The sequence below is a fragment of the Priapulus caudatus genome, unplaced genomic scaffold, assembly GCF_000485595.1.
Source record: "Priapulus caudatus unplaced genomic scaffold, Priapulus_caudatus-5.0.1 Scaffold476, whole genome shotgun sequence".
Lineage (NCBI taxonomy): Eukaryota > Metazoa > Priapulida > Priapulimorpha > Priapulimorphida > Priapulidae > Priapulus > Priapulus caudatus.
In genome coordinates, this window is record NW_014577537.1 from 135,743 (window position 1) to 146,824 (window position 11,082).

Genomic DNA, 11,082 nt, shown 5'->3' on the forward strand with positions numbered 1-11,082 from the left:
TCTCCACTCTCCTGCGCGCGCTCCCCACACTCGCCTGCCCACCTAGCCTTGTCGTATATCGTGCGCTGCCCGCCTCGATCGCCCACTCGCCTGCCCACCTAGCTTGTCGTATATCGTACCTGCTCTCCTCGGTCGCCCCACACTCGCCTGCCACCTAGCTTGTCGCTATATCGTGCCTGCCTGCCTCGTCGCCACACTCGCTGCCCCACCTAGCTTGTCGTATATCGTAGCTGCCTGCTCCTCGTCGCCCACACTCGCCTGCCCACTAGCTTGTCGTATATCGTGCCTGCCTGCCTCGTTGCCCACACTCGCCTGCACCTAGCTTGTCGTATATCGCTGCCTGCCTGCCTCGTCGCCCACACTCGCCTGCCCACCTAGCTTGTCGTATATCGTGCCTGCACTGCCTCGTCGTGCCCCACACTCCTGCCTGCCCACCTAGCTTGTCGTATATCGGCCTGCCTGCCAGCGCTTCCCCCACACTCGCCTGCCCACCTAGCTGTCGTATATCGTGCCTGCCTGCCGCCTTCGTCGCCCACACTCGCCTGCCCACCTAGCTTGTCGTATATCGTGCCTGCCTGCCTGCCTCGTCACCCCACACTCGCCTGCCCACCTAGCTTGTCGTATATCGTGCCTGCCTGCCTCGTCGCCCACACTCGCCTGCCCACCTAGCTTGTCGTATATCGTACCTGCCTGCCTCGTCGCCCACACTCGCCTGCCCACCTAGCTTGTCGTATATCGTACCTGCCTGCCTCGTCGCCCCACACTCGCCTGCCCACTAGCTTCGTATATCGTACCTGCTCTGCCCGCCTCGTCGCCCACACTCGCCTGCCCACCTAGCTTTGTCGTATATTCTGTGCCTGCCTTGTCTCCTCGTCGATCCCCAACTCGCCCTGCCACTAGATTGTCGTATATCGTACCTGCCTTGCCTGCCTCGTCGCCCCACACTCGCCTGCCACACCTGGCTTGCGTATATCGTACCTGCCTGACCTCGTCACCACACTTCGCCTGCCCACCTACGCTTGTCACGTTATATGCGTACCTTGCCTGCCTCGTCACCCACACTCGCCTGGCCCACTAGCTTGCGTGATATCGTACCTGCCTCCTCGTCGCCCCACACTCGCCTGCCCACTAGCGTTGTCGTATATCGTGCGTGCCTGCCTGTCGTCGCCCCACACTCGCCTGCCCCACCTAGCTTGTCGTTATCGTGGCGACCTGCTCCGTCACCCCACACTGCGCACTGCCCACCTAGCTTGTGTCTATCGTACCTACCTGCCTGCCCTCGTCCACCCCAACCACTCGCCTGCCCCAGCCTAGCTTGTCGTATATCGTCACCTGCCTGCTGCCTCGTCGCCCCACACTCGCCTGCCCACTAGCTTGTCGCATAGTTCGTGCCTGTCAGCCTCGTCACCCCACACTCGCCTGCCCCACTTTAGCTTGTCCGTATATCATCCCTTGCCTGCTTTCGTCACCCCACACTCGCGCCTGCCACCTAGCCTTGTCGATATATCGCTGCCTGCCTGCCTCCGTCACCCCACACTCGCCACTGCCCACCTAGCTTGTCGTATATCGTGCCTGCCCGCCTGCCTCGTCACCCCACACTCGCCTGCCCACCTAGCTTGTCTGTATTATCATCCCTGCCGCTGCCTCGTCGCCCCACACTCGCCTCCCACCTAGCTTGTCGTATATCGTGCCTGCCGCCTGCCTAGTCACCCACACTCGGTCTGCCCAGCCTAGCGTGTCGTAATATCGTGCCTGCCTGCCTCGTCCACCCCCACACTACGCCTGCCCACCTAGCCTTGTCGTATATCCGTACCTGCCTGCCTCGTCACCCCACCACTCGCCTGCCCCATCTAGCTTGTCGGTATATCGTGCCTGCCTGTGCCTCATCACCCCACACTCGCCTGCCACCTAAGCTTTGTCGTATATCGTGCCCTTGCTCGCCTGCCGCCTCGTCACCCACACTCGCCTGCCCACCTAGCTTGTAGTATACGATCGTACCTGCCCTGCCTGCCTTCGTCGCCCCACACTCGTCTATTGCCACTAGCTTGTCGTAATATCGTGCCCTGCTCTGCCTCGTCACCCACACCTCGCCTGCCCAACTAGCTTGTCGTAATCTGCCTGCCTTGCTCGTCACCCACACTCGCTGCCACCTAGCTTCGTCGTATATCGTGCCTGCCTGCCTCGTCACCCCACACTCGCCTGCCCATCCATAGCTTGTCGATATCGTACCCTGGCCTGGCCTGCGTCACCCCACACTCGCCTGCCCACCTAGCTTGTCGTATATCGTGGCTGAATGCCTGCCTCGTCACCTACCTGCCTGCCTCGTCGCCCCACACTCGTCTGCCCACCTAGCTTGTTGTATATCGTGGCTGCCCGCCCCCTTAGGCTCACCCGGTAGCACGCCACCTGTTGTCGGTCGGTGTTGGTGCTCGTATAGTGTTTTTTGCATAGACTTGCTTACTGTAGTTTCGTGGGTTCTTGAAGGTTTTTTACTCGTTTTTGTGGTTTTTATTGCGATGTTCGCTAGGATGGCCGTGTGGTGAGGAGGGTGTCAGTTAGTACGTGGCTATATATGCTTTTACTGACTGACAACAGTTGCGCTCTTCGAACGTTATGGCTTTCCCGTTTCCTGTTCGTCAATGGAGAACTAGGTTAATAGCTGTTATCTTCAATTATGGGAGGTTTCACACCCAATTTGAATATTTGTAAGTGACACTTAGTGTACGCCTCTTCTATAGTTGTGGATGCTCTTCCTACACAATTCTCTGCTGGGACATGGCTTTGTGCCTTTGCAGCCCATGTATCACTCGTCTCTAAATGTCTTTATATTGCAATGTCGCGGCTTTGTTTCGTCTGCATATAGCCGTGTAACACGCCACGCTTACCCGCATTATAAAATCATATTGTATACTATTGGTTGTAGCAGGTGCTGTTGTGTCATATAATTAGCACTAAAAGAGTGATTTCACAGAAATTTACATAATAAGCAAAATTTACAAATCAGTAAACTGTTATGTGTGTGCATGTATATATATATATATATATATATATTATACATATATATATATATATATATATATATATAACGACTGAGGTGAATAACAAAAGGTGATCTGTCATTATTAAGCCCTGATATTTAGTATATTGATTGTCTGATCACTAAAATTGAAGAGCATTATAAACAATGTTATGAAGCTTTCTACGTCGATTTGGGCCCCTGGGCCTTGGCACTGGGTCCCGGGTTTGGGCATGACATGCAATGTTTGAACAGTACAGAACATTTTGGGGGTTTTCATATTAAGCCGTACGGGGTCGCTCAATCACGGCGGATTTTACCCGCAGAAATGGAACGGCCCAGGATGCCGGCTTCTACAAGGTTCCGAATCCCCAGCCGGGCCTCTTCCACCCGGAGCTGCACGACAAGCTGATGACGGACCTCGGCAACCACCGTCGCATGACGACGAGGCCGCCAGAGGGCGCTGCCGACCGCAGGCGCTACGGCAGCGGCAAGGAGAACCTCGCCAACGGGCTTCTCTCTCCGCAGGACGCCGCCCACCTCTCACCCGCTGGCAGCCGGCGCGGGCCGGGGCCGGCTGGCGTCGCAGGAGAAAGCCGCCGGGACTCCCGCCGAAGCGCGCTCAAGACGGACCCTGCCCGATCCGGCCGAGCAGCGCGTGGGGGCGCCACCGCGCGACCGAACGGCGCACGCGTACAGGCACGCGGTGGGCGCCACCCAGGGCGCAACCGAGCGACGCGTACAGGCACGGGTGGCGCATCCGGCGCGACAGAACGGCGACCCGTACAGGCGCACGGCGGGGGCGCCACCCCCGCCACCGACGTCGATGCCGCCGCCGCAGGGCAATCGCCGCAGCGCCGGCCAGCCGGACGCCCATCGAGCAGTACCACAGCAGCGCGGGCTGCGAGTGGCGGAGGCCAGCAGGGGGCGCCGCCTGGCACGCGCGCGGCGCGCGACGTCGAGGCGTACAAGAACGGCATCAACGCGACGCGGCACCAGCGCCGCCGGCGAGCGTCCATCGCGCGCGGCGCGGGCGGCGGCATGCAGGGGGCGCCGCCAGTCGGCGAGCACGGGGCGGGGTCTGTCGGCGGCCGCGTGTCACAGCCGGCGCTGCATTACGCCGACAGTGACGTCGCGCTCGGCGTCAGCCTGCCCGGGTTCCACGCGCCGCCGGCAACGTTCGACCCTAAGATGGCCGCCAGGGCTCTGTCGCCAAGGTAACGACCGACGTCCACCTTCCCACTTAACATCGTCCGATTCCCCAGTAGACTTGGAGCTGTGGAACAGCGATATAGCTATCGTGGCACCCTTTTCCCCCCTGAGCAGAAGTGCCGCGCGCGATTCAAGCCGTATAACAATTATAATAATGATCGTTTTATAATAAGGGGTTTAGTGATCATGCGATGGTAGCACGGTTTACGCTGCATGCTGTACGCATTTAATACACGGGCAAAATTAAGCGAAGGTTCTATTAATCGCATCGAGCGTGCATTAATAATTAAACTGGTTCGCGATGGTTCTCTCGATTGCACATTAAAATGTGTTTGTCTGAGACGGGTAGTGTTATCTAATTTACCCGCTTATATAGCAGCTTGCTATATCGCTATCATAAATCAGATTCTCGGGTGAGTGCAGTCGGTGTATACAAATGCGTAGTGATGTTGACTTTACCTATTCATAGGCCCGGTGGCATAGGAGTAAAGAGGGCGGGGCAGCGTCCTGTACCACCACCACCCTCTAGCCATGGCCTGCAGAAAGTGAATGTCATTGTGCACAACAAGAACTGCCAGCAGATCTATGCCAACCACGACGTCGAGGACATAGATAAGGACAAGAATGATAGGTAACCGTATGAATTTACGCACAGCTCATTCTTAAACGGAAATTATCTGTGTTGCAGAGTTCTATAATAAGGCCAAAACAAAATATAGGTGTGGTTACGATTTCCCGACCGACCCTATTTATTCCCAGCGACCCTAAACATTTTGTCAATTTTCTTTGAAGTCAAAAAAAAAAAAAATGAATTGGACAGTTTCTGCTTCAAAAGGCACAACGCACATCCTTCGGACATGGTTCGTAAATAAAATATTTCAAGAAAATAAAATGTTTTCTCTACCGACTTACCCTATTTTTTTTCGGCATGTAACGGTAACCACACATATATTTAGGTTTGGCCTAAGTTTAATCTTCCCTTCAGCCGTCACAGGTGATATCTTAACATCAGGGCAACTGAAACTCTTCAAGTCCCATAACTTGCTAACGAATCTCTCTAAACCCCACCTCTATTTTTGTGCACGATCACAGCAAGTGCTTGCCCAGGCCTATACACTTAATTTCAAACCTCCTTCAACCTTATCACGCTTGTTTGATCCAAACGCTCCATTAAAAGACGCCTGCTAAAGGCCTGCAGTCTATGGTATACATTAAATGCCATTCAACGATAGGTCGCCTTTTACTCGGACCTTTGGCACACTTTTACGTGTTTTGTATTAAAGTTATTTCTCACTGGCAAAATATTCCTACCAAAATCTGCCTGATTGTAGCATGCAGCCACGTGTCTGTTGTAACTACCAAATATCTTATTAGAATGCATTGTCGCACGAGAAACGGGTGTAGTAAAAAGAAGAAAGCTAGTACAAAGCGAGTACAAATCATTTATGAAGTGCCTCGGTTGACATACTCCTCTAACCCTCTCAGTTCCTAAAGGAACGAACGTACAACCCGTCCCAGTTTCCGGCGGGAAGAGAGCCTTCTTTATTCGATCGTTGTGACGCTTTGCTTTTAGTAGGGCGGATAAGCACTACATGGATTGTGCACTTTTGGTTAGAATTGTGAAACTTTGCACGCGCGTACTACAATAGGTCCTGAAGACTTCCCGACAAAATGTTCCCATCTTTATGCGCTTATCCGCGCTGCACTATTCGTCAGGTACGACTTCCGAGCGTTCCTGCGCCGCACCAGCTACGACCCGGGCCGGAAGACGCTGCGCAAGACGATCGAGTACCACGGCCAGCAGGTCGACTTCCGCCGCGTGCTGCGCAAGCACTCGCACCACGTCACCAACGTCCTCGACGACCTGTGAGCGCCAACAAGGCACCACCTGGTGGCGCGGCGGATTCACGGCGCGGATAAATAACGCGGTTGCAGAGGCACTCGGCCGGTTTACACCAGGCGGAAAAGTAGTGCAGCTGGCGTGCAGCCGGCAGTGACTGATGTCCGTCCGTAGTAGTTAAAAAGTGAACCATGTCCCGCGTGCCACTCACGGCGTTAGCGGGCGTGCACGTATACGTGCGTACGTCGTCACACGGTAAATATTTGGCAGGCAATGTTGACGCTTGGCAAAGAAGATTGGCGCTGTAGTGCAGCAGTTGATACGAGTAAAGCGCGGACCTTACGAGAATGCCATTGTAGCATGTTTACGGTCTGCTGTTTTCTCTACTCAACGTAAACAGAAGGCGTACACTGATATATTATTTGTCGTTTTGCATTGGCATATAGTACAGCGACCATTCTGTCGGTGCCTGACATGTCTGTAGTATATCACAGCCTAATAACATCTATATAATAGCAGTATAATCCGCTGAGTCATGTAGTTATTATCCAATTCAAAAAGCGAATTAAGCTATTATGTAAATTTGCTGCCACTTTCTGACCGAGGATGAGTTGCATACACTTGGGAAGATCTGAGACCAATCACAGCTCCAGTGTCGCTGTAATCTTAAGGATATATAGCAGCTACTTGCTATCAGTGCCAGTCATATGTTCGGGTCACATTAAGGTTAAGTAACATGTTGCTTACACTACTGTATACGTGCGAGCAACCCTTTCATTCGGATCTATTGTGAAACCATTTAAATATTTTATTGCTGATATTTTGCGAAGTTACTAATATGTTTAGATGTCAAGAGTTTGATCTGAATAACGATGTGCAAATTCGTTCATTGCTATTACTGAGATAATCATTCTCAGCGTGTCGAGTTAATGCAGTCGTGTGATTGCCTCGCTTCCTTTTGGATAAATTGACATTATTCGTTATAAGTGGTCGTTATACAGCAGCCACGCGTTTTTTTTATTTATTACCTAGGCTCCATATCGTTTCCATACTACACAGCAAAATTAACGAAACGAGATATCGTTGTTGTTACGTTCCCCAGTTAAGTATGTATAATAGTAATCTCAGTGTTTTAAGTATAGAAAATCGATTGGTGACCATTTCAGTTGTTAGCGCTTCAAAACATTTTATCCCGCTGTTTTTCGACGAACATCATAATTATATTGTGCGACTGAGTGTGAAATGTTGAATGTAAGATAGCAGCTGTGTGCAGATAGCGTTTCATTGTCATAAAGGAAGCTGAGTGTGTCGGGGTTTGGAAAACAAACCTGCTTAAGTATATATCGCATGTATTTATTACTATTATTACTATTATTATTATTATTATTATTAATATTAATATTATTATCACTTCATTGCGTGCAAACTGTGTATGCGCGCGCGCGTACCATACTGAGCTGCTCGTGTCGTTGTTCTGCCACTCCTTCACACCCAACGTGATGTCCTTCTAATACCCTTGCCGTGCTTCTCGGCTCAATTGTTATAATTAAAGCTCGTGAGTAATCACCTCAATTACGGCATCATTATAGGTATTAAGTTTTCTCACCAAAATGCATTTCACCGACTAGCCGTACACTATCCTCACTGTTTTTAAATTTGTTGTTACATTACAACGATATATATATATATATATGCCTATATATAATAAAATAACAAGCATGTGTTGTTGCGTTATGCAGGAAACCACACCGGTTTTGCCTATTATATTTATAGGACAATATTTATGTTGCTCCAAGTATATTTACACTTTCATTCGAATCACTGTTATCACGATTATGTTATATTGTTATTGCATAATATTTATTCTCAAACCATGTGTAACCGTTTTGCACAAGTATATAATATTGAAGTATTGTTAAGCGTATGTCAGCAGAAATCCCGCTTACCCGCCTATATTTTTGCACGCTGTAAATAAGAATCTATAAGTTACGTCACCTACTGTTGCATATGGTTTGCGCAGTATATATGCATAATTATGAGCTCTAAAAAAATAAAATATCAATTCACTGGATCACTATTCTGTGTTGTTTCTTCGATCTATACAATCTGTCTGTCTGTCTGTTTGTCTGTATGTATGTATGTATGTATGTATGTGTGTGTGTGTGTGTGTGTGTGTGCGTGCGTGCGTGCGTGCGTGCGTGCGTGCGTGTATGTATGTCTGTCTGCCTGTCAATCCATCTAGATAATCTATCAGTCTATCAATCTATCTTATAGGAGGAAATATAGCATCGATTCGCTGGGTCCACTGTTCGCTGCGGTTTGATCAAGTGATTTTCATTTCAACCGTCTGGTCGGGCAGCCGACCTATAAACACAGACAATAACAGGCGTTATAACCGATAGCGCGGTCATATCGCTGGGCAAGAGGTTACTACAAGGACAGTCGATATAAACGGGACCGAATTTTAGGACACCCGGATCGTTTGACCGCGCGCGCGTCTGGTACGGGTTTAGTACGCCGGCCCCAGGTTTGTCGCAGACGACAGCGGCACCGCGTAACACGCGCGCGCCTTGCATAAGAATGCGCGCGGTAGCGTCGGCATCTACCTTTGATCCGACCGCCGCAACATCCCGCCCGCTTTCAACCCGCCGTACAATGGCGCGCGGAGCAAGAGAGCGCGCGAGAGAGAGAGAGAGCGGAGGACAGCGTCGGGAACATTGTTGCGTGAATTATTCATGAGATTACTGCCGTAGCCCCGCGCGGCACCCACCCACACACACACACACCACAATCGCACGCGGGCTCGACAATGGACCCCCTCTCGCGCCGGGCGAGCATCGAGAGAACGGGGTGGGATGAATAGGGGAGGGAGATTACGGCCCAGGATTAGTTCGGCCCTCCCACTGCCCGCCTCGTACAATCCGCAGTGTAAGCCGCTTGCGTCAGTGCGGGAGCCTTCTCTCGCCCCCAGGTGTATTGTTAGCGCGCGCTTAATTGAAAAAGAAGAGCCGTTTAGCATAACAGGAATATTGGCAAACAGGAGACTGTGCGCTGGCTTACAGCTGGTGGCTGATGGCGGGGCGCCCCGTGCGTGTGTGCGTGCTGGCGACGTAGGAGCTCGCATCTAAATATGGATTGCCTGCTTTCTAACGCACGCCTGCTTTCTAACTAGCACGCGGGCAAGAGCGACGAGATTTTCGCTAGCGTGTGCCTACTAGGGGATTTCTCCTAACTAGCGCTTCTAGAACGTAAACACCGTTTTTTTGTGTGTGACCGGCTTGTTGCATTTACAAGTCTAGCTAGCAAGCGACCCAATTCTGTTATTCACTCCTGATGATATCTATCGCACAGTGATTCACATTCATTTATTGTCATTGCATTGGGCGCATGCGCGAGCGCCGGCAGGTCAAGCTCTCTGTTCGCGAACGCGGCCAAAACCGACAAGTGTAGCGATGTTGTGAAATCTCTCTCTCTCTCTCTCTCTCTCTTGCTCGCTCGTTCTCTTTATCCCACTGTATAATAATTATTATAGAAAGATGCATCGAACATCCATTATTTGTGGTTTTACTATTACTACATGCACCGTAGATAAGAAGTCGCAGACAATCGCGTCCAAACTCGGCAGCTCCTCCCGCCTCGGCGTGGATTAACGGTGCATTTCTAGAATCGAGCACGTAAAGCGTAGAGTCGCTGCTAGGCTTTCTGCTTTTTGTCGAGGTTATTTATATAAGAAGTGGTGATTTTCCGCGCCCGCCTCGCTGTGCATGGCGATGAAGTGTTACGAGGTACAGTATATATACGTCAAGACGGGCGCGTCGCAAGATCCGTGTTCTCCTGCTAAATGCGGCAAATTAGCTCGCGGGAGCGGGCGAGAATGGGGAGATCTCGCGCTGGGGGAGAACCCATCAGCACCTGCAGCAGCAACAGCGGGGCGACATTTCGCGGCGCGTTACAACGTGCGATAGAGATTATCGCCGTCGGCGCGTTTGATGCCCGGGTGCGGCATTCTGCCCCTCCCCGGACGATCCCCTCCCATTCTGATCGGCCGCCGGTCCAGTTGCGCACCCAACTGTGCCATTGCGCGCAGCTTACACGCCACCAGGCCCCACAATGACCACTGGCGTGGCACTTAACTCTTTGGTACTCTTTCGGCAGCGTCTGATCTCCCTACGCCGTCGCTGCCCCTCCCTGGTCCATTCAGCGTAATTTAATGGGTATTTTTAGCGGGTGGGGCGCTCAATGGGTTGCCGTTGTCGCGAGTCGCGAGGTCGCCGCTGGAATTGTATCATATCGGGTAATGGCCAGTAATCACGACCGCCAGCGGCAGGCTTTGATCTCGGCTTGGGTTCTCCGCCCCTCTACGCGCTATTCAAACTGTCCTTGTTAGCCCGAATGTGTGCGGCACATTCCGTCGCGCGGGGCTTTAACCCCTTCTTCCTGCATCGGTCCTATGCACGGTGTACACGGAGTGACCATTCCCGGGCCGGCAAGCTACTTATACTGTACGCTGTATTGAAATATAACCACACAGCTAGGCCGCCAGTATACCCGAGAATCTGTGTCGGAAATGAAAAGGAAGGAACCCGCATTGAGCTTCCACACAAAACGCTCTACATGAAAAAACCCGCCGAGGTTCGTCTAATTAGGATTACTATTAGTGCAGCTATTGGGTATCAAATAAGAAAGCAATTGCGGAAAGCTACAGAAATAGAAGGACAGAGACACACGCGCAGAGACAGAGAGAGAGAGAGAGTTGCCCCTTCCGTGACGACTGTGTGGTGTGTGGTGTGTTGTGTGTGTGTGTGTGTGTGTGTTGGTGTGCGTGCCGTGCGTGCGTGCGTGTGTGTGTGTGTGTGTGTGTGCTGTGTTTGTGCTGTGTGTGTGTGTGTGTGTGTGTGGTCGTGTATCAAACAAAATAGTTTTCAACCCAACATCAAGTCCATTCATTGGCCTGTGCAACACGACGCAAAAATCCAGAGCGGGACCCGGAACAGGGGGACCATGTCTCACACTG

The 11,082-nt window shown here is 51.7% G+C and overlaps 1 protein-coding gene across 1 annotated transcript in view; it reads left to right on the plus strand.

Moving 5' to 3' along the window:
* Nucleotides 1-8,142, plus strand: part of LOC106810816 (myosin-IIIb-like) — a 64,925-nt gene extending 56,783 nt beyond the window's left edge. Inside the window, exons 34-36 of the mRNA XM_014814269.1 lie at nt 3,343-4,233; nt 4,698-4,859; nt 5,945-8,142. Of these exons, the coding sequence (XP_014669755.1) occupies nt 3,343-4,233; nt 4,698-4,859; nt 5,945-6,098 (1,207 nt within the window). The 3' untranslated portion in view covers nt 6,099-8,142. The remainder of the gene's footprint in view (nt 1-3,342; nt 4,234-4,697; nt 4,860-5,944) is intronic.
* The last annotated feature ends 2,940 nt before the right edge of the window (nt 8,143-11,082 follow it).